Raw genomic sequence first — 24,303 nt, forward strand, 5'->3', positions numbered from 1 at the left:
GTAGAATTTCATAACCTCTATTTTCTTTATTTTTTCTAGAAATGGGTATGAGAGAGAAGGGAGCTTCAGCAAGCTACTTTGGGGTACCATAAATGGAAAGATTTTCTGATAATGCCTTAGATCTGATTTCTTCTTCTTTAATGTGAACCCCAGCATAGCCATCTTATCATGCGTAGGTGAGAGAAAAGAAGAAAGAGAACAGAGAGTTGGTTTAGGATTAGTTCAGATACAAATAGAGTTGCATTGCTTTAGTTAGCTACCAATTTAAATTGATTGAATGGACTTAGAACTCTTCTTGGGCTTGTTATGAATCATGGACTTGATTTATCAGTTTGTGACCTGAAGCTGTCCTTAATTTCTCATAAAACCAGCCACTTGTTTTATGGATTTGGACAATTAGTGAGCTTCTCTTTTTTCATGTTACTATATCTGAAACAACATAGATTTCCATCTAAACAAAGCTTTTCTTTGCTTCATTGGCTTGGACTGCTGCACAATTATTTTGGACTTGCATCACTAAATGAAATAATTGAATCCAATTGGATATTTAACCCAATAAATCAATATTTGTCATCATTATTAAATTAATTGTATTTTTAACTCAACATATAGATCATGGTTGAAAAGATTTATAGAATCAAATTAATTTTATAAAAAGATCATACAAGACAAAGATCTCTATCAGCTAAGACTAAGGTCTCCGTATAGATAAAAAATATCAAATAATAAGCTTTTAAATTATTATTTTCGTACGAAAGAGTTTAGTTTTTTACTAATAATTAATTTTAACATTCATTATCTAAAATTTAAAAAAATTTAATTCGTATACTTTTATATTTTGATTATGTGTGAAGTTTGTTATACAAATAAAACTCTTAGAATTCATGGACATACACAACAATTTTATAGTCCTATATATTTTAACTACTCGTAGATATTTTGATTAATGACATGCAAAAGGTGCATATTATTAATACGTATATATAAAAGATGAAAAACTATCAAGCCACTAGCAAAAAGCCTACACAAGGGGCCACTTAGAGTATGGGCATGTGCAGTAATATTATTAGGACCTTATAATAATAAACTGAATCTTCAATAAGCATGCAACTATTATCTCTTCTATCTTGTGCATCAAGTTACTTTTATTGGGATGACTTGTAAATAAAACTATCTTAGCTAGTGTTATTGTTAATTTATTATTGTCTTACTATTCAGTTATTTTTCTTTAATAGTTATACAAACTAAATTAATCATTGTTGATATTATTGGATGGAAATTGATAGGGGAATTCTCAAACTAGTTGTTGGTAAACAACACAAAAATTATTGACTTTTCTGCAGCTTCCTCCCGAGACAAGTCAATAGTTTCAAATGCATCACAAGACAAGTTAGTAGCTGCAAACTATCTCCTATTGTCGTCGTTTTCTTGTTTGAAGATGCTATGAGGTTTGTCGTGTAACTATAAAATGTTTTTTCCCTTATAATTGCAAAGTTGTTTCCACTTTCTTTTTTTTTTCATATTTTACTGTCGAACTTTGCATGAGAGCATGAGAAAATTTTATATTTGTGTTTTGATACTATAATTAACTGTGATCCTAGATGGTAATTGAGGTATTCATTTCTAATAAGATGGCAACCTACTTGAAGTTCATTTTTCACATGATACAGTGCCTTCTACCAAATTAATGGTACTTTTTTTGTTAGTGCTAAACTTTCTTGGTTTTCATTAACTATAAAGCACATTTATTTGTGAACATGAGTTACCAATGCTCTTTTTTTTAAGAAATTCACGAAGAATGCAATGCTATATTCTTATATCCTCGAAAGCACTTCTAGATTGCAATGCTTTATTTTGTTGATATTATTTATTTGTATTATTTTTTTGTCCCTTTCCGTGGTTGTGATCTTAAACCCACCCTATTTGTCACTTTGTTGGTGTGCATTAATCTCTACTCTTTCTTATGTTGTAGATATTTTGTGCCACCATAACCCTCTGTTCATGCTTTAGTGGTTGGCATTAGTATAATCCTGAATAAGTAAATGTTGACTTAGGGGATATATTTACAATACAAACTACGTAGGTGCAATACCTAATCTAATAGTGATTGGAAGTGATTCATAGTATATGTGTAGTATTATGATCTGGTACTGGCATGAATCTGATTAAAATTGTATGACATGTTTAGTTACTATTCCATGTACGGCCATATTGAGAAGTTAGCTGAAGAGATTAAACAGGGGGCTGCTTCCGTGTAAGGAGTAGAAGCAAAACTCTAGCAGGTTTGTATTGAAAAATCTATCTTGTTATAAATCTTTTTTTTAGAACTCATTGTTCTGAGAATTTTTTAGGAATTTGCATGTTGCAGTTATAATATTGTTAACACATGCATGTACCTGAAACACTACCTGAAGAGGTACTTGGGAAGATGGGAGCACCTCCAAAGAGTGATGTGCTGATTATTACACCCAATGAGCTACCTGAGGTTGATGGTTTATTGCTTGGATTCCAACGAGATTTGGACTCATGGTTGCTCAATTTAAGGCATTTTTGGATGCAATCGGAGGCCTATGGCGTACACAGGCACTAGCAGGAAAGCCTGCCAGAATCTTTTACGACACCAGTTTTCAAGGAGGCGGACAGGAGACCACCTCGTGAGTTTCCGAATCTGTCCAATTTTGCTTCCATTACTTCCCATTTTCCCCCATGAGTGTCTTTTTAATGCTGGTTATAGACATTTGTGAACTACATTGCCTTATTTTCCGCATACTTACACCTAGATTTTATCAGAGGCTCCAATGAACAAGCATTTTTACTTTTATATTTAATTTTGATGTTAAAATGAAATAACACTTAAAAAAGGAGATGATTTAATAATATTAATTAACATCTTAATATATCTACATATGTGAAATATTATATTCCCTGCCACTTCCAAATTTGTTAATTAGTTTTTTTAGTTCAGTATATTTTTGTAAGGAGAATATATATTAAGATTTCATTCCTATGAAAATATACTAAACTATCTTATCTGTTTGATAAACCGAGTTTGCAAATATTTAAGGCTAGAGTGGTTATCCTTTTTCGTCTATATCCTCAGCAAATGGAGCCAGATTGAGCCAAGACCAGGTACTAATTATTAGTATTTATCTCTCTCTAAATAGCTAGTTATAATTAGTTGTATTTGATTTATTATTAATACTATTAGTGGAGTAGATAGTAATTGAGTGCCTTGCAGAGTGAATTTATGAACTTTGAGAAATCTAAGAGAAGGATAGAAACAAGATCGAGCCAAAGAGGTTAAAAAGATAGCTACTCCTAATTAACACTACAAGATTTCTATTTGTTTATGGAAGTTTTTTTGTGGAAGTTTTAAAAAACCTCCATAACATATTTGATTTTTGGAAAAATATGAAACCCCCATTAATTAATGCCAATTTAAATTCCTAAGCCCAATTGCCCAAACAAATAACCAATTCCTAATCTCCTGCTCTGGTTAAACCCAAACAAATTTTATTTCAAACAAAAACTTATCCAAAAAAATTAAAAGAGGAAGAAGAGTGAGATATGATGGAACCCTAGATCTACTCGCCGCCACGGTATTCATCTCTCGCCATTATCACCATCAAGCTCGCCGTAGCATCTGAGATAAGAGGGAGAGTAAGCTCGTCGCTGCTGCCATTCATGTCTTCGTCGTTGTCAACATCAAGCTTCTACATCAATGTGTTGTCTCCTTTATATATATGCAATAACTTTTGAGATCATAGAAGAGTGAGTTCGTAGCCACCGCCGGCGCCGCCATCAAGCTTATCCATAAACGTGTTTGGTTTTCTTCGCAATCAGCTAAGGTCAATTTTTATTTGTTCATTTTTCTTTTTCATTGTTATTTATTTAACTCAATTTAGATATTCTTTTGTTTTTCTCTACATTTCATACCTATATAGCATGGTTAGAATTTGATACGAAGAGAGATCGCATCGGTGGTAGTGCGACGATGGTGGCAATGGTGGAGTAGAGAATAGTTCCTCAGAGGGCGCAGAAGGTGAAGAATAGTCGGCAGGTTAAAATACACTTTAATTGTTTGATTTAATCGTCGTTGTGTGCAGTTTAAGTGTTTTTCTTTGTATAAAAAGAAATAAGAAGCTTTGATGGAAGCTGTAGTCATATCATCTTTGATTGTTTTTGTTCTGTTGCAGATAAGAAACTTCATAAAGGAAGAGATTCTTTGGAAAAAGTGAGAAACATTTGAATTCTGAAATAGCAATCATTTGTATAGACACCGGTGGACACGGAAAAAGAAATGAATTTGTTTGTAAGATTGATTCAATATTTCAATTGAAACTGGTTGAGATTGAACTTGTGGAAATGGGACTCCGTATGAGATCCCTCTATAAAGGTTGATTCTAATTTGAAGATAACAGAAAGATGATTAAGAAGAAACCATTTTGGCATTACTGATTTAGATTTAGTTCTTAGGATTATGCGTTTATTCTGGTTGCTTTGCTGTTCTTAGGTAATTTGATATAATTGTAACTATATTTTGAAGGAATTGTTGAAGGTCTGCAAACAATTGAAGCATGTGTTGTCTTGGATCTTCAAGAATTTATCCGTTCAGTAAGAATCTGTTACCAATTCTTGTTTTTAATTGGTTATTTGATTCACTTCAGCTCACATCATATACTATTTGAGAATATGGCAATTGGACACTTGTAAGCTCCGTCAGATCCTTTAAATCACTTCATTCTGCTAATCAATTTGCTCCCTCTTTTTCTTAGTCAACATAGTAATTAAACACTTCAAAAGCTGCTAAAACCTATGACTACTTTCTTTCTTCTTTATTGTTATTTGTCTAGATTTGATTAATATATGTTAGAGCCATGTGGTGTGGGGGACAGTAAGAAGAAGAATGGATGATGGTCAAATTTGAGAGGAATAAACATAAATTAAAGGAAGATTGGGACAGAAAAATTTTTAACCATAAAAAGCAAAACAGGTTTGTGTTTGTGTCCTTTGGAGTTATGGCTAAGTGCTTCTCTTCTTCATCTTTCTTTGATTTTAGTATATCTTTTTTTACCTTAAATTAACCAAATATTTATTATTAATTTATATATATTTACACTATAATAGTTATTGAAGAATATTTTAGTCAAATAAATTATTCTTATATGAACACTTTTCTTTTTTCTGATTTAATTACCATAATAATAATTAATTTATGCAAATTTGTGATTTTGGTCTTGCATAGTGATTGTCACCAGATGTTGATCAGCAACATGTCACAAGATTGGAAGGCACATTTGGGTATATATGCAATGCACTACAATATAATATATAGTACTAATAATTAGTATTATTCATAATTTTAATCAAATTATTTAGGTTGTTATATATCAAAATTGATAGGTATTCTGCTCCTGAATATTTGACGCCTAGCATAGTAGATGAGAAAACAGATGTTTATGCATTTGGGATCCTCTTGCTGGAGATTTTAACCGCGCATAAGGCCTAGGATTATTTGCAACAAAGCATTTTGATATGTATTAACTTTTATACTATTTTCTACAAATTAGTACTTCTTGCTAAAGTAATGCAGTTTGAACATGATTACAGGGAAAAATAATGAGCCTGGTAAAACAAGGACTTCTGCTAATGGAATTCATTCAAATAGGTAAGATTTGTCTTGCTGATGAATCTAACTGTTGAACTATGTCCTCTTATTTAAACATAGTAATCTGGTGTTTCCAAAATGATGCACTTGCTTCCCAAATTCCTGCTAAATAGTTGAGGTTATACTAGACAAGATAATGCTTTTTTTTTTCCTTTGATAGAATTCTTGGCAGAGGTGCATCCGGAACAGCTTACCATGACTTTATTGAGGACATTCAAGTGGCTGTCAAGATGCTTTCCCTATCTTCAGTGCATGGATATCAACAATTTGTTGCAGAGGCAAGTGCTCAAAATATCCATAAGTGAAAGAAATCTCAATCTAAATTATATTGTTGCTATATTTGACAAAAACAAAAAATGGCTTTTGAATGGCAGGTTAAGCTTCTAATAAGAGTATATCATCGAAATCTGACTTCTATTATTGGCTATTGCAATGAAGAAACTAATATAGGACTCATCTATGAATATATGGCAAATGGAAACTTAGGTGAACATCTTTCAGGTGTGATCACGTACAACTATTTCTATTTTAGTATAGTTGAATTAATAAAGTCTATATAATTTTACCAAAATCAAAGCTGACAAGCTCTCTCTCTTTGAAGGCTTTGATCCTGCATCCACCAACTTCCCTCCAAACAACAACATCCTACCACCACAGACCTCTATTGAAGTTGTTAACCAGAGAGATACAGATCTTTTCTTCATGTGGCAAAGGGTATATAAAATAAAACAATGCTCTTTTTTTATCAACTCAGCTTATGATTAACAATGCGAGTTGGTTTTTGTTCTGTTTATAGTACAAGATTTTGGAACATGAAGCAGAAGAAAAGGCACAAGCCCTGAAGAAGATTAGAGAGACGGTGAATCACAAAAATCATATAGATGGTAGTGTAAAATTGATTGGTACTTCATTATTTGGTGTTCCTAAAGTTAAGCAATAATTTGGTAAACAATTGATTGCTTTTTAACATAGTTTCACTTATTTTGAATTTGGTAAGTAATACCCTTTTGAATTTTTTTTCTATATCTTTCATGAGAATTGTGATTTATTAATGTAACACCCTACCATACAAAGTCTTATGCTTAAGTCATAATTCAGAGATGGCAAGGTATTACGACCTCTAAAACAAAAATCTAGTACGAATAGTAGTATGAATGATTGATTATAACTAGGAGCCTTTGCAAAAAAAGGGGTAAACAAAAACCGTAACTCGAACGTGCAACACTCCGATCGATAACATAACGAGCAAAGAATAAGCTAACGCAAGATCATATATACAAGGAGTGTCAAAAACGGGAATATCAAGACTCAAAATCCGGCTGCGAAGATAACCGGTCCGAGCATAATAATATATCCATATAATAAAATAAGGAAACCCTAAAGGAAACCCAAAGGGACACAAATACATAAAACCTATTCTCCAAAATCCCCTCTAGAAGGAGTCATCACAGTTTGTATTATTTAATGGAGATAAAAGTATCTAAACAAGATATATAAACCAAAACAGAGTCCCGAGAACAACGGATCTTCGCTAATCCAGAAGTCTCCAGCATGCCTCAACGAGAAGCCTCGCGTCCTGCATCTGAAAACCACAAAATCCGCATGGGTGAGAACCAGAGGTCCCCAGTACGGTAACAACTTCCACATATATAATACATAATAATAGAGGAAAGCCGAAGGCAATCCTAGAACTTCCTCCATGTAATATCAAAGCTTATAAACAAGCTAAACCGTAAGTGGCAACTGACTAAAGATCCTTCAGTCTAATTAATACTTCCCTTTCCAATTCCTTCAGACCTCCCAACCACCAGCAGGAGTATAATATAGCAAACACAGTTATATTAGACAAGAGATTTACAAATAGGAACAGATAAGGCATTTAGGCAATTAGCAAGTAATATGCAGTCAATAGGCAATCTCAAACAATTCATGTAGTATGCTTATGATGCATGCCTGTCCCTAGTGGCTGATGATATCATCTGTTGGTTATAGAGCCAACCCGACAAGTCCTGGTAGCTAACCATTGGACTGTCCCTTTGTCGTGCATCCCCAACTCGAGTTATACTCATCATAAACTTGATCATAATCATGATCCATATCCATCACCCTCACTGGTGAATATTTATCCATCACCATCACTGGTGAATATTTATGGGGGCGAGCTCATCCGGGCCTTTCACAGTGCCCGGCCACACTTACGACATTGGGTTAACAGAGCTTCGAGTCTCAACCTGGAGCACATGGTGGCTAGCCATTGCTACTACCCAGGGAAACCCTCATCTCCAATGGTGGAAGTGCAAACATTCACAATTCAATCAACAGCATATATGCATTTATACTTGGCCATAAACATGGCTCCGCCGTAACACGGCAATAATCTAGCCATCCGGCTCACGGTTAAATCCATAACCAGCCAATTCATTAACAATTATGGCCTTTCGGCCCATGGCATAACAAGCACTTCCACCGCCATTCTCCGCATCTCACATTTTCATCTTTGATCCTCAATGATCATTCATTTTTCTCCTTGCTTCACTCGCAAGTTACCACATTCACTAGCCCTTTTTCCTCATGCTAGGCATATCACAATGATTTAAGATATAAGTGGTGAGATCGGAGGCTTAGAAGTATGAAATTTGGCTTTTAAAACTCAAAAATCAACTTTGGGATGAAAACAGGGCCACGCGTACGCGCACGCGTGGATGGCCTTAAAACTCATTGACGCGCAAGCGTCATACGCGCGAACGCGTGGGTACTCTTGCGCCCCAGGCATAAAACTGGCACAACTTTGGCACAACTCTCGGGAAAATGGCTGGGCATTGGGTGCAGCACATTCGGCGCGCCCGCGCATATCACGCGCACGCGTGGATGGCGCTTTCTGGAAGAACGGCGCATACGCGCCAAGTGCGCCTACGCGCAGGGGGTCATTCTGCTAAAAATTTTCTAAGTTAAAAACTGCAGAATTCACAGACTCAACCCCCAATCTTCCGACGGTCATAACTCTCTCATTTTAAATCATTTTTCACCCGTTCTTCGAACGGCATGGACATCCCGGATCCAATTTCATTTCTAAACAGATTTGGCACAAATCAGAGATCCGTAGTCCAAGTTATATCCCGTCAAAGTATGCCCAAAAACCATGTTTTCATTCAAAACCACAAAGTGCCATTTTCAAAACAAGCCACTTTCAACTCTTTTCAAAATCAATCAAAACATGCCAATTTCAACCCTTCTCTTTGAAATCATTCAAAATATACCAAAATCAACAACAAGCCATCCTCAACTCACACATTGACATTTTACCAAAATTCCCAAAACCACATCCAACCATTTTAACACTTCTCTATCAAATGGCTAAAGGACAAACACAATATCATGTCATACATCCTTTCTCATCCCAATTTCCAACAATACCATTTCCAATCAACAATCACTATACATAATCAACATCATACTCACCATCAACATGGTACCACCCACCAATTCAACCTTAATCATCCATCAAGCATATATCACAACATGCATTTCTTATATATCACACAATCAAGGCATCAATATTCATAATCACATATATGAACACATCATATATCTCAACCATTCAACAACACTAACAATTCAATGCCTATCTTAGGGCCTCTAGCCTAAGTATTTCCTACCACATTACATATTAGATACGGGAAACCGAAACCATACCTTAGCCGATTTCCCAAGCTCAACCGGAGCACTTCCAAACCATTTTTTCTCAAGCTCTCAAGGTCTCAACACCTCCAAAAACAGATTTTGTCACACAAAACTCTCTTCCAAGCTTTCCAAAATCACCAATCAAGCTCCAATATTCACATATACACAACCTAAGCCACAATCATCATACCCATACACAACATCTCAATGCCCAAACCTCATAGAACAACAAATTACACTAGGGTTGAGAATCTTACCACACCCAAGGTCCAAGGAGACAAGATTAACCTTCTCCTTCAAGAGAGTTGGGTCCTATAACATCAAAGAACCCAAAATCTCAACATTTTTGCTCATGAAACTCGAAATCAAGGGCTGGAATTTCGAACAGTAAAACGTGGCTTACCTCAAGATTAATTGTATGGGTTTTGTAGAGCTCTCCGCGGTGAACGCGTGGCCGCAAACGGAGCGGCAATCGGAGCTCTAGATCAAAAGTTATGGTGGTTTGAAGATCAACCAAGGGAGAGAACTTGAGAGAGTGTTCTTCCCCCCTCCATACCAATTTCAGCGTGTTTGAGTGTGTTGTGAGGAGAGAGAGTGCTGAAAACTAGGGTTTTGGTTTAGTTTAGTTGGGCCAAGGGTCCACTTTGGGTCCAGTTGGACCGGTTTGGCCCGTTTGGTCCAATCTTGGTCCGATTTCTATAAAATTGGTACCAAAATTCTCGTCTCAATCTCCTCTATCACATTTAGCCATAAAAATAACATTTTTGGCTTTCTAGAATAAATTCTCATTTATGGGTTAATTAGCCGTTAATTAACCGGGTCTTACATTCTACCCACCTAATTGGGAATTTTGCCCACAAAATTCAAATGCAATTACCTGAGAATAAGTGCGGATAATCCGTTCGCATCTCCGACTCAAGTTCCCAAGTGTGTTCCTCAACACCGCCTCGACTCCAAGCCACTTTGACTAATGAAACCTCCTTTCCACGCAACCATTTGATACTAGTATCATCAATTCTGACTGGAGCCACTGGAAGCGTCAAATCTTCCCTTAACTGAACCGATTCGGGTTCTAACACATGGCTAGCATCAGGGGTGTACTTCCGAAGCTGCGACACGTGAAACACGTCGTGCAGGTTCGAAAGATGAGGTGGTAGAGCCATCCGATATGCCACCGGTCCAATCCTCTCCAGGATCTGAAATGGACCAATGTATCGAGGATTCAACTTCTTTGCTTTAATCGCTCTACCTATTCCTGTGGTCGGAGTAACCTTAAGGAAAACATGATCTCCTTCCTCAAATTCCAAGGGCTTCCGCCTCTGATCGGCGTAACTCTTTTGGCGACTCTGCGCCGTAAGCATCCTATCTCGGATTTTCTTCACTTGTTCAGTGGTCTCAGCTATCATCTCCGGCCCCAACAAGCCTTTCTCTCCAGCTTCATACCAACATAGCGGAGATTGACATTTCCTCCCATACAATGCCTCATACGGAGCCATTCCGATGCTCGCATGGTAACTATTATTGTATGCAAACTCCACTAACGGCATATACCGATCCCAACTCGCCGGTTGGTCCAAAACACAAGCTCTCAACATATCCTCTAGTGTTTGGATCGTCCTCTCGGATTGACCATCTGTTTGAGGATGGTAAGCTGTACTCAAGCTTAATCGGGTTCCAAAAGCTTTCTGAAATGCACCCCAGAACCTCGAAGTGAAACGAGGATCTCTATCAGAGAATATAGTAGCAGGTACACCATGAAGTCTCACAATCTCCTTTATGTATAACCGTGCTAGCTCCTCAAGGGTGTAAGTCATCCGAATGGGCAAAAAGTGAGCTGACTTCGTCAGTCGGTCCACAATCACCCAGATAGCATCAAAACCAGTCCTAGTCCTTGGCAATCCCGACACAAAGTCCATTGCAATACTTTCCCACTTCCATTGCGGAATCTCTAAAGGTTGCAACATCCCGGAAGGTCTTTGATGTTCAATCTTTATCTTTTGACAAGTTAAGCACTTTGAAACATATTCCGCCACATCATTCTTCATACCCGGCCACCAAAACATCGCCTTTAAATCATGGTACATCTTAGTACTTCCCGGGTGAATAGAGAATCCGCTTTTGTGTGCCTCCTTTAAGATATCTTGCCTCAAAGTGCCAATATCCGGCACAATGATCCTACCCTTGAATCTCCATAACCCATCTTTTTCTTCCGACACTCTCCACTGTTTTCCTTGCTCGATAGCCAGTAACACCTTCCATAACGCTTCATCATTTTCATGAGCCTTTAGGAGTTCGGACTTAAAGTCACTCGAGATTTCTAATCGGCTCAAACACAAGGTTCCAGATACTTCTCGAGCACCAATTTTTAGACTCTCGAATCCCTTGAGCAACTTCTCCTCTTGAAGCATCATCCAAGCCGCATATAACGACTTCCGACTTAACGCATCCGCCACTATATTCGCCTTTCCAGGATGGTAATTTAACTCAAAGTCGTAGTCCTTCAACAATTCCATCCACCTCCTTTGCCTCATATTAAGCTCTTTCTGATCAAAGAGATATTTCAAGCTCTTGTGATCAGAGAAGACTTGGAACTTAACCCCATAGAGATAATGCCTCCACACCTTCAAGGCAAACACGACCGCAGCGAGTTCCAGAGCGTGCGTAGGGTAACTAACTTCATGAGGTCTTAACTGTCGTGAGGCATACGCCACCACATTATGATGCTGCATCAGCACGCACCCTAGACCCTTTAACGATGCATCACAGTACACCTCAAAAGGCTCGTTCGGCTCAGGTAACACTAACACAGGTGCAGTGGTCAACTTTTTCTTCAATGTCTGAAAGCTCTCCTCGCACTCAGGAGTCCAAACAAACGGAGTGTCTTTGTGGGTTAACTTTGTCAACGGCAAGGCTAATTGCGAAAAGCCTTTGATAAACCTTCGGTAATAGCCAGCTAAACCCAGAAAACTCCTTATCTCAGTTACTGTGGTTGGTTGCCTCCAATCCATCACAGCTTCCACCTTAGTTGGATCTACGGCTATTCCCTGCTTACTCACCACGTGACCCAAAAACTTCACCTCACTCTTCCAAAACTCACACTTAGACAGTTTCGCATAGAGTTTCTTCTCCTTTAAAATCTACAACACGGTCCGCAAGTGTTCCGCATGCTCTTCTTCAGTCTTGGAGTAAATCAGTATATCGTCAATGAAGACAACAACGAATTTATCCAGAAACAGACGGAATACTCTATTCATGTAATCCATAAACACTACAGGAGCGTTCGTCAACCCAAAAGACATCACAGTATACTCGTAATGACCATAACGAGTCCTGAAAGAGGTCTTAGGGATATCCTCACCCCTCACCCTTATCTGGTGATAACCGGATCGCAAATCGATCTTAGAGAAAACCCCAGCTCCTTGTAACTGATCCATGAGATCATCAATCCTCGGCAATGGGTACTTATTCTTTATGGTGACCTTGTTCAGCTGCCTGTAATCCACACAGAGCCGCATACTTCCATCTTTCTTCTTTACCAGTAACACTGGAGCACTCCACGGGGAAACACTTGGTCGGATAAAGTTCTTACCCAACAGTTCCTCTAACTGAGACTTTAGCTCGGCCATCTCTAACGGTGACATCCTATAAGGAGCACTTGAGATTGGTCCCACCCCAGGCACCAACTCAATAGCAAACTCGACCTCTCGGTTAGGTGGAAATTCCTCAATATCATCGGGAAACACTTCCGGAAACTCACACAATACCGGAATCTGATCCAACTTTTGATCATCACCTGAAACACCAGCGGTTAACAACAGGATACCCTGACATTCGATTCCAGAACAGTTCACCATCATCGAATTCAAGTAATAATTATTCACCACGACCGGCCCTTCTGTATCCTCCGGCATAAAGTACACCGACTTTGTAGAACAATCAAGCAGGACATGGTTCTCAGATAACCAGTCCAATCCCAAGATAAGATCAAGACCGATCATCGGTAAGCAGATTAAATTATGGACAAAATCACGCTGCTTGAACCTAAACGAAACTTTCGGGCATCCTAGCCTAGTTACCATGGCCTCATGGGTAGCATTATACACTTTTAAGTCATAACCTAAGGTTACGATCTTCAATCCTAACTCATGGGCTTTCTCAAATGCAATAAATAAATGCGATGCTCCCGAATCAAATAAAGCATTTAAAGTTTGACCAGCCATTTCACAGTTACCTCGAATGAGTGTCTCGGATCCCTCTGCACCCACAGCTGAGGTGGTGAACACCTGACCAGTCTGTTGTGCTTTCCCAGCACCTTGCTTTTGCTTCTCCGGACAACTTGTGGCTTTATGCCCCGCTTTTCCACAATTGTAGCACAAACCCCATCCGGCCTTGCATGGTACTCCCGGATGGTGACTTCCACACCTAGTACAAGCTTGATCATTCTGAGGCTGCTTTCCAAACCTTTTCCCTTGGGAGTAGTTGTTGTTGGGCCTCCTAAAAGAACCTCCCCTCTTGAAAGACGGACCTCTAGGTGCAAAGCTCTTCCCTCGGTTCTGTGGAAATGATCCTTTGTGACTTCCTTTCTCAGCGGCTACCCTCTTCACACACTCTTCAGCAACCCTACACTTGTTCACCAATTCGGAGAAAGTCCTAATCTCCATTGGCCCCACCGAACCGAAAATATCGCTCCGGAGTCCTCCTTCGTACTTAACACACTTCCACTCCTCATATTCCACCGGAGTCCCTTGACACATACGAGAGAATCTGAATAGCTCCTCAAACTTGTCAGTATACTCAGATACGGACATAGTACCCTGCTTCAGTTGCAACAATTCAAGCTCCTTGGCCGTCCTAGCAGAAGTCGGAAAGTACTTCTTATAGAACTCCTCTTGGAAGACATCCCAGGTGATATAATCATCACCCTGCTGCAGGAGGCATCGGATTCCTTGCCACCAATGCGACGCTTCCCCAGTGAGCAAATAGGTAGTGAACTCTACACGCTGCCCTTCAGGTACCACCTGCGCTTGCAGTGCTCGTTCCATGGCCTGAAACCATGTATCGGCTTCAGTCGGGCTAGTAGTTCCCTTGAACTTCGGTGGATTAACCTTCAAAAAGTTTGCCAGTGTCATCGGGCCCTGAACTCCACCTCTATCATTACCATGGTTGTTCATCTGTTGACCAAGAGCCTCAACAGTGGCTTGCATAGTAGCAGCCATGTTCTCCAACGCAGTCATAAAGTTCACCGGGTTATTAGGGTTAGTCTCCGGCGCACGAGCATTCGTATGTCCTCTCCCACGGCCTCTACCGCGTCCACGAGGCGCCATCTGGTTCCTATACACACCAAACAATCGATATTAAGTTGATCAGTCTCAATATCAGAAGTTTAGTGCTTCAAAGTCCCAAATGCATGCTTATGAACGTTTATGCCAACCATATCAAGTAGATATACTAACAGCACATAACACACATACAGAGAATGCACAGAAGCATAGTCAGTCCATTCCTCAGGCTCTACAGGAACGAACTGCTCTGATACCATAATGTAACACCCTACCATACAAAGTCTTATGACTTAAGCATAAGACTTTGTATGGTAGGGTGTTACAATTTACGGATAGCAAGCTATGTTAATCTGTTTTTAATTGGATTGGCTTAACTTTGAAGTTTACAGTTGTGTATTGAATTTAATTGGATTATCTTGTTTTATGGCGATTTTATGGAATTTCTGAACCAAATTGGTGTTTAAGACTTCTCTTTAAGTGTGTTTACTGTTTTTGATATTAAAAAATAAATTTCTAATTTAAAAGTATGTAAATAAGATGAGATTAATGAATGATTTAAAATTAAAAATAAATAAATAATTACAGAATTTGTGGAGGTTTCTCACAAAATAATTATTTTTTTAAAATTAAAAAATAATTTGTGAGGGTTTTAAACTGCCACAAAAGTGATTTAAAATCGTCACAAAAGTCCAATATAAAACCCCTACTAAACACATATAAAACCCCACTGAATAGATTGTGGAGGTTTTTAAAAACTCCCACAAAAGACCTCGTGGCACCTCAAATTTTGGGGGTTTTAGAAACCTCCACAAACCATTTGGTGGGGGTTATAAACCTCCACAAATAAGGAAAAAAATTGCCACAAATAAACAAAAACCTTGTAGTGTAATAATGAATTCTTATCGAGTAGCATATTTCTTGTGAGACAGCTGGTTTAGTTTTCTCTTCTTCAAAATGCTAGTAGTTTGCTATTTATTTGAGCAACTATTTATTTCTAATGTTCAATTTTCTTTTGCAGGTAATATTTATTCATACGGACATGAACAATGAAAATGTTGGAAGGGCCTGTAGAAAACTTTTTTAGCATCTCTAGAAAAACTCCCAATGTAATAGAACTAACAATATTTCTTAGTTTGATACTTTGTATAAGAGTTATTACTTTTGATTTGCAATACTAAAAAATCATATATTATGTTTAATACTTTGAGTTATATAATATTTTGTCTATGGATTATGATTTTGTTATCGTGAAATTTTAATAAAAAAATTATTTTTTTAGCACGATAAAAACAACAGTAAAAACTGCATTTTCAAAAGATAAAAAAATGTCACTTTTATCAGATAAAAATGGCGGTTTTTAATTGTAATTTTAAACAATATGAAACGCCATTTTAACCCGGTAAAAACAGAAGTTTCAAATGCTGTTTTAACCACTAAAAATGTCACTGTTAGGACAAAAATGGCGGTTCAAAAATGCCGTTTTAACCAATCGAAAATGCCATTTTTACCCTGGAAATAACGGCGGTTTGAACCGCCATTTTAACCAACTAAAAACCGCCGTTTTATTTGAAAAAATGGCGGTTTAAACTGCCATTTTAACCTATCTAAAAACTGTCGTTTTAACCCAGAAAATTGTGACAGTTTTCTAAAAACTGCCGTAGTAACCAGAATGGCGCCCAGAATTACGTCGCTTTCTAAAACTGCCGTTTTAACCAAAATTTTTTGTAGTAAGTGATTCCCTTAACTGTTGCATCAGAAAATTAAATTGAGGTAGAGGGGGTCCCTTTTTTTGATTTTTCATCCTATTTTGGATTCCGTTCCGTATCATTTGGTATCAGATTTCAGGTATTAGATTAATTTTTTTAATTTATATTTATTTTTCTTGTAAAAAAGATAAAAAACAATGTCTCTTACATCTTTGTCATTCCTGTTCATTCTCATTGCATCGTTAACTCGTTATTGTATCGTTCTTCTTTGTTGATTTCATTGTTTTCTATATATAAAACAAAAAACAAAAAAGGGAAACCCATGTTGAGGTTGGAAGCATCATAAGTCTCATGCTTTCTTCTCTTGGAATATAAACTAATAACCTTGCTCTCTTTTTATAATTATTATTATTTATCTTTTTTTATTTTATCTTTTTGTACTCTGTGTCTTGTGTGTTTTGTCTTTTATTTCAGTTATCTTTTTCTCTTATCGTTGTGTTGGATATTCTCTATTTGTTTTTATTTTTTTTTAATTTCTAAAGTGCAGCAATAAAAGAGTTTTCAAGAATGGTAAAAGGCAAGAGTGTTGATTTCAATTGAGGATAAAAGCCAATTATAAATGCAAACACGAGTGACCTAATCCGAGTACCATCACCATACATCATGAGAAATCAGCATGTGCCATCATCATACCACAACTAGTTTATTGAAAAGCTCCGTTAGTTGAAACAAAATTTTTGTATTTGATGTGAAAAGCTAACGTTAACAAGGGTCCTAAAGTTCTTATAGAAAAACTTCTTAATGGATTAAACAAAGAAATTATGGCAATTGGGGTAGAGGCGCAACAATAGAGGATTTAGTCCATTTGGCAATTGGGGTAGAGGCGCAACAACAATTTATGGCAACTTTACGCTCTTCAGACTCTAATTCTACACAGGGTTCTAAAAGAGCAAAGTTTGAGGATACGACAAAATTTACTGTTGCAAATTTCAAGAAGAATATTATAGATCGGCATCAGCAAATTTCTTCTGATCCTATCTTTAATTCTACCTCACAACCAGTGATGGAAGAATTTGTTAAATATATGATAGATAGAGATGAGTACTTGGAGGAACCAAAAGTTTAACCATTCTCAAACGGGACTTTTGAAAGATGAAGCAAATTGATTAATAATGGCAAGATAGTTTTATAAATTATCTAAAATTTTTATTAAAGATAAATGATGCAAAGGAAGGTGTGCTTTCTTGAATCTCAAGAACAAACTTTGATTTTTTATATAATTGTTATCTATGTGTATTTTGAGAATTTTTTTTACTATGTTACCAAAAGCAATTAATTTACTATGTACTCTTTTCTTATTTTCTTTTTATTTGATTGCTAAGTAAAACTATTATCTATCATGTTGCCTCTTTTGAGGTCATCAGATTGAAAGGTATATAAAGAGCACTCAAGCAGAAATACATTCAAATTGTTCAGTGGAAATTGTTCAAATATTGAATAGGTTGATTGCTTTAAAAATATGTGATTATTGCATGATTAAGCAAGCATTTTTTTCTCCAAATTTTTTCTTTTGCTAATGGAAAAGTATAGATAGACAATGAGAATACTAAACAATGTGAACAAAAAATATGTTGGATGTTCAATTCAATAGGTATGTAGATGATTATGTTCATTATTTTTAATTGGATAGTTATTTCTTTTGATTGTATTTACTCATGCACAGTTAATAATGGCTGGATGTTCAGTTCACTAGATGTGCAGATGGTTATCCTAATATTAAGGTTTAGGAGGTAATTTGAGGGTGGAGTATTTTTTATTTTATTGGGTCAATTTTAGAGCTCATTGTTCATATTATTTACAAAAGTCATTATCTACCTAACAAAACTCTTTGCTAATATATCCAAAAAAATTGCTGTTGTGTAGACATTTTGAATTAAATCAATCACTTTCCACAATGTCAAGTGCTTTTTTGTTTGAATAATGATATGAATAAGTGCTTCACGATTATATGTCATCTCTTTCAAAGAACTTATTCAGTGTTATCAATTTTATGGTTTGTAATGAGTTTGTTGTTTTAATTCATGAAATATAATGACATGGAATTTAATTCATGTATTCTAAAAATTTTGATGCAAAGTTGATCTTTTTTTTTTTTGTTTGAAACTGTTAAGAATAATGTTGTAGGATTTATGTCATCCCTTTCAATGTAGTTAAAGTGACATTTAAATTTAACCTGACTAATATTAGATTGAAATTCATATTTTCTAATTTTTAAGTTTATAATTACTAAAAATACAGAATAAAGAAGCCTAATAAATATAGTCAGCCAATATATTTAGGAGGAGAAGTTGTATTCATTTATGATTTTAATGTAATTAAAAATGGCAAAATTTACTGATTTTAAACACCAAAAATACTCTAATTTTTATCATCTCATCATTGAAATTAAATAGTATGCCTCACAAAACAACTAGCAATCTTTTTCTAATTATTTTATAATTAATATTTTTATTTTCTAATGAGTTTAAGTCTGATAAATAAAAGATATGCAACATCTCTTGAGTCATTAGTTAATATGCATAAGGGAGCAAGTCATTTGTTTCTGGTAACTAAAACCTAAAATTTAATGCATAGTTTGCCTTATTCCTGAGCACTTCAGCTTTGCTTTGCTCACTCTTTTGTTCTCATTTTGCTTGAAAAATTAAATATGTTTATTGATTCGCGAAAAAATTTAAGTATAATACTTTAATTTCTTTGCGCATTATTTTGCGTTTGACATAGAAAATAGGTAGACAGATTTTCAATGGCTTGTATTTTTGTTCGAATGGTTTCTGATTTTTAATTTTCCTATTTTCATGTTACGATACTTCTTTTTTAATCACAAATTCGTATTGATTTTTTGATAATATGTTATGTGCGTTAATCCTGATTATATTGACTTTTTAGTTAGTTTATTGAACTGACTTCTATTTATGTGAAATCAAATTGAAACATACAAAAATAGGCATTACTGTCGAGAGAACCCTCGAGCTTCTTGCTTTGCCCGATGATGGCATTTTTGAATCACTCATGTCAATAATTTATTTGAGAATATCAAAAATGGATAAAATTTCACTATCAATCTCTTACATACTATGCCTCTTTCTTTTCTTACTTTTCTATATTTATTTTTACTTATTTTTTCATTTTATTTTCTGCAGATGTCTTTTACTAGAAGTTCTAGATAAGATTTCACCTGGTCTGTCAATTGGAAACAAGCAACGAAGCCTCCTATACAGATGTCATTTGGAGAAAAGTTCATAACTGCAACCAAGTTATAAAGATTGAATTACAAGAAAAAAAATATTTGTAACAAAAAATTGTTACAAAAAATCTAAATTTTAAAACAAAAGGTATTTGTTACAAAAAAAAAAATGGCTGTTGCAGTATGCTTCGTTACAAAAAATTTTTGTAATAAAAAATAAAATTGTTACAATATAAAGTAATATTTTGTAACAATTTTTTTTAATACAAAAACTAAAATTTGTTACAAAAGTGATAACAATGTTTGACCTTTAAAATATTTTTCGTAACAATTTAAATTTTTGTGTCATAATATTTTGTTACAAAATACTACTTACTTTTGTAACATTTTTTATTTTTAGTTAGAAAAATAGAATATTCATTTTAAAATATTTAATTAAATAATTGATATATCTTACTAAATACGCTAACTTAACATTTATATAATATATAATCATATAGATAATTAGAATATCTTACATATCATTAAGATTCTTTTACAATAAAATAAGTTCTACAAATTCAACTAAACATAACTTTTTCTTAACATAAAATTGTATCATATTGAGTTTATGATTTTTGACTCTTCTAGCATATTTCAGTCAATATAAAGTCGAGCATTTTGGCATCAATTTTGTACCCTGCAATTATGAACAATGAAAACCAAAATTAAAAAACATCATATAACACTATCTTCATCAACACTATCTTCATCAGAGTAAAAATTAAGTTAGAACTTACAAGTTAAAATTAACTAATTCTTTAAGAATCTATTCTCAAAGTTTAAAATTAGCCAATCAAGAATGCAAATTATTAAGAATTGACAATTCAATATATAAACTCGGGCTAATTAATCATAATTCAATTCATTAAATTAACAAAACACAATTTTCACCAAAATTCTCATAACAAATATACTTGACTTTTTTCTTTTTAAGCTTTTACACTCATAAAGTTCCATAATAATATTTATGTCAAAACACAAGATAAGAACATTACAATAAGGGGTAAATACGATTTTGGTCCCTTAAGTTTAGTGCCAGAATCGAATTCGTCCCTCTTGTTATTTTGCAATTAAAATCGTCCTTAATGTTGCATTTGTATTTAACTTCGTCCTTTGTAATTAAAATTTTTTTTTAATGACAATTCTACCCTTCCCCCACCCCCACTGTCCCCTCCCCTTCCCCTTCCCCCACCCCCACTGTCCCCTCCCCTCCCCTTCCCCGTCTCCCCTTTCCCCTTCCCCTTCCCCCTCCCCCTCCCCGCCTCCCATTCCCCCTTCCCCCCACCCCACTGTCCCCTCCCCGCCTCCCATTCCCCTTTCCCCCACCCCCATTGTCCCTTCCCCTCCCCGTCTCCACTGTCCCCTTCCCCCTTCCCCCACCCCCACTGTCCCTTCCCCCTCCCTGCCTCCCATTCCCCCTTCCCCCCACCCCACGCGTCCCCTTCCCCCTCCCCGTCTCCACTGTCCCCTTCCCCCTCCCCCCCACCCCCACTGTCCCCTCCCCCCACTCCCACCCCTACGCGTACCCTCCCCCTCCCCGTCTCCACTGTCCCCTTCCCCCTCCCCCCACCCCCACTGTCCCCTCCCCCCCACTCCCACCCCTACGCGTACCCTCCCCCTCCCCGTCTCCACTGTCCCCTTCCCCCCACCCCCACCCCCACCCCCACGCGTCCCCTCCCCCTCCCCGTCTCCCCTTTCCCCTTTCCGCCTCCCCTCTCCCCCACCCCCAAACAGAAACAGAAACAGAGAAATAGAAATTCAAGAGAAACAGAAACAGAAACAGAGGTCACGGCGACGACGAGGTCATGGCGGCGACGACGGAGGCTTCCCGGCGCCGTCCCCCTCCCCCCTTCCCCCTCCCCCCCTCTTCCTTTCCCCTCCCCTTCCCTCCCCTCCCCCAACGCGTTTTCTTCCCCTCCCCCAACACTGTGTTTTCGTTTTTTTTTTAATTTTATAATTATTATTATTAAAATAGGAATAGGGGTAGTTTAGGAATAAAATAAAAAAATTTATTAAAAAGGACGATTTTAATACGAAAAAAAACATTAAGGACGATTTTAATGGCAAAATAACAAGAGGGACGAATTCGATTCTGGCACTAAACTTAAGGGACCAAAATCGTACTTACCCCTTACAATAATTATCCTAATGAAAATCCAAACCTGAAAAGAGAAAGTTCCAAAGTAGCACACCATCTAAATTTAACAAAGCAGTGAAGCACCTGAACAAGTTTATGTTATTGCAGAAGCAATAGTGATACAAAGAGTTTGGAAATAGAAAAGTATAGCAAGAATGAAAAATTAAAATTGAATTAACTAAAATTGACAATGAGCAAAAAATGCTAATGGAATACAATGAGTATTAGGCTTATACAGAAGGAGACTATTGATAATAAAGCTAAAGGCTCCCTAACCAACTTCTAACAAACTGAATAACAACTTGACAGCTAAGCCATACTATCTTAAACTTTCTTGAACTCTAATTGCTCTTGCTTTTCATCACTAGCTTTAACAGCACCATTAAGAAAATTATTCCAGAATCATTGAAATCAACCATCAACAGTTATTCCAGTTTCATAAAGATTATAGAAATAAAAAGCTTAACAACAGAAGAAGCTGCAACAACGGTATTCTGTCCGAGTTCAAAATAAAAAGAATCAGCACCATAGCACCATCAATAACTCAGAATCAGAAAAATAAGCAACCAACAACTCAGAAATCAGAATCAATAGAATTAACAAAACTTAACAATGCGGTGAAACACTATCGCACCATCAACAACTCAAAATCAGAAAAATCAGTAACCAGCAAACAGGGGATATGCGAGGCTTAGTAGTGATGTTTTTCAGCAACATAAAACTTTACCTCCAAATATGATTTTAAGCACCAAAAAAATTTAGCTCTGTCATAATTTCAGCAACAAATTCAACTTTCATAAAAAAAATTAAAAGCATAGTGATGATTTACAACAATGAAATTGAAAAAAAAAAGAATATGGCCGAAGGAAGCTCACCTCCAGGGACCAACTGACGGTGAAGGAAGTTGACCAACTGATGACCGAAGAAGATAACAACCACCAGCTGAGGGACTAGATGCTGGTTCTGTCTCCCGGTGACGGTAGAAACCAGCTCATTCTCCTCATCGCATTCTGGTCGGCACGGTGTGCATGGCGACGGCGACAGGTCCAATGGGTATGACAGATCTGGCGGCAACGAGAGTCCCAGCAGCGTGAAACGGAGGCTCGAACGACAGCGATGGTGGTTGGAACGAACGGCGATAGCGACAAACCTTCAGCGGCGGTGACAGCGTATGCAATGGTAGCTCGAGGTGATGATGGCGACGAGGACCACCACAACAACGACGGAACAGGACGCGACAGTAGCTCCCTCCTCGTGCTTGCTCTCTCTCTCCTCGACGGCCATGCTGGGATGACAGTAGGCGTTTAGCGACAGAGAGACCAAGTGTAGCACCCATACTATCAGAAATCACACTTCCGGCTGCGCTACTCTGATAGCAAGAAGTATTACGACTACTTTACATACTAAATATTAAAATAGGAGCCTGGGACTCGATACTGTATCGCTGATTCCTTTAAAAACCGGAAAATAAATACTTTATCTTAAGAAAAATACAAGCAGACATAGATTCATATACAAGACTCTTTCTATATTATCTTGTAATATAATAAACATATAAAACATACAACTCCTATCCCTCTTACAAACTTGTAATAACAAAGACGAGGGAAGAAAATAATCTAATTAATACAACAACATATAAACCAAACGCAGTATAACCCTTCTTAGTGCTTCTTCATTCAGTTCCTGAAAAGTAAAGCTGTAGGGGGTGAGAACCTAACCACACAGTCTCACCATGGAGTTTCAAAGTTGTCATAAGAAGATATTTAATAGGAAAATTGTTTTCAAGCTCAGTGATTATCATTGCCTTATGAATCTTTTAAAAAACCAATAGGTAATCCTTCAAAACCTTTTCAAAGAAACAATGTTTAATCTTTCAGAAATCCGAAACATTTCCTTTCTTATAAGAAAATCTCAATCAGAAACCAACCACGCAATCAAACAACACAATCATTAATTCAGCACCAAAGTTCAATCTCAAATGTAGCATGCCAGGGTGAACACAGGCAAGGCAGACAAGGAAAGCACAAGTAGGCAGCAGTTACAGCAAGTAGTTCAAGTAGCAGTTACAAACAGTTTAGCAGTTAGGCAAACCAAAACAAGTTCAAACTCAAGCAAAGCATACAAATGCATATGATGCATGCCTGTCCTATGGCTGATGAGGCTCATCTGTCGGTTATCCAGCCAACCCGACAAGTCTGAATTGTACTTAGACTGTCCCTCGACGTGCATCCCCAAGAGTCTATGCATAGCTTTTTCTCAAATAATTAATATTACTCAATGGGGGTAACATTTCCAAGAATTTATATAGTGCCCAGTCACACACTTACGTCGTAGGGTCAACAGAGTATCGAGTTTTCAACCTGGTACACGTGGTGGCAAGCCACGACACTTAATCCAGGGAACCTCGTATCTCAGATATATCAAATTCATAAGCCATGTGAATAATTCAAAGTTCACATCACAACATTCTCAACATCATAATCATTCATCAATCCAAATCTCATTTCCAAGTTCATTTCAAAGCCATATTTCAAATAAAA

General features: G+C 36.8%; 1 protein-coding gene across 21 annotated transcripts; it reads left to right on the top strand.

The window, feature by feature from the left end:
* Nucleotides 1-1,496: 1,496 nt before the first annotated feature.
* Nucleotides 1,497-6,691, top strand: LOC112776123 (uncharacterized). 21 transcript variants are annotated; one of them, XM_072226910.1, is made up of 13 exons: nt 1,497-1,690; nt 2,189-2,282; nt 2,369-2,654; nt 3,065-3,848; nt 3,945-4,060; nt 4,197-4,234; nt 4,547-4,614; nt 5,246-5,301; nt 5,611-5,668; nt 5,829-5,946; nt 6,043-6,169; nt 6,270-6,382; nt 6,465-6,691. In XM_072226910.1, exons 8-13 carry the CDS (start codon nt 5,259-5,261, stop codon nt 6,606-6,608), a joined length of 603 nt encoding a protein of 200 aa, XP_072083011.1. In that variant the 5' UTR covers nt 1,497-1,690; nt 2,189-2,282; nt 2,369-2,654; nt 3,065-3,848; nt 3,945-4,060; nt 4,197-4,234; nt 4,547-4,614; nt 5,246-5,258; the 3' UTR covers nt 6,609-6,691. The 21 variants fall into 21 exon arrangements, with proteins under 21 accessions (XP_072083011.1, XP_025675924.1, XP_025675925.1 ...); XM_072226911.1 differs by lacking the exons at nt 1,497-1,690; nt 2,189-2,282; nt 2,369-2,654 and adding an exon at nt 4,854-4,993 and having other exon boundaries at nt 3,331-3,848; nt 4,547-4,709; nt 5,404-5,668; XM_025820137.3 differs by lacking the exons at nt 1,497-1,690; nt 2,189-2,282; nt 2,369-2,654 and adding an exon at nt 4,854-4,993 and having other exon boundaries at nt 3,331-3,848; nt 4,547-4,709.
* The last annotated feature ends 17,612 nt before the right edge of the window (nt 6,692-24,303 follow it).

The sequence above is a fragment of the Arachis hypogaea genome, chromosome 19, assembly GCF_003086295.3.
Source record: "Arachis hypogaea cultivar Tifrunner chromosome 19, arahy.Tifrunner.gnm2.J5K5, whole genome shotgun sequence".
Lineage (NCBI taxonomy): Eukaryota > Viridiplantae > Streptophyta > Magnoliopsida > Fabales > Fabaceae > Arachis > Arachis hypogaea.

Bases quoted from the DNA above. Each gene is read 5' to 3' on its own strand.
- LOC112776123 (XM_072226906.1), top strand. From the start codon at position 4,911: ATGATGGTCAAATTTGAGAGGAATAAACATAAATTAAAGGAAGATTGG. The intron at 4,994-5,245 runs GTTTGTGTTTGT...GGTCTTGCATAG, and splicing joins AACCATAAAAAGCAAAACAG to TGATTGTCACCAGATGTTGA. The intron at 5,669-5,828 runs GTAAGATTTGTC...TTCCTTTGATAG, and splicing joins AATGGAATTCATTCAAATAG to AATTCTTGGCAGAGGTGCAT.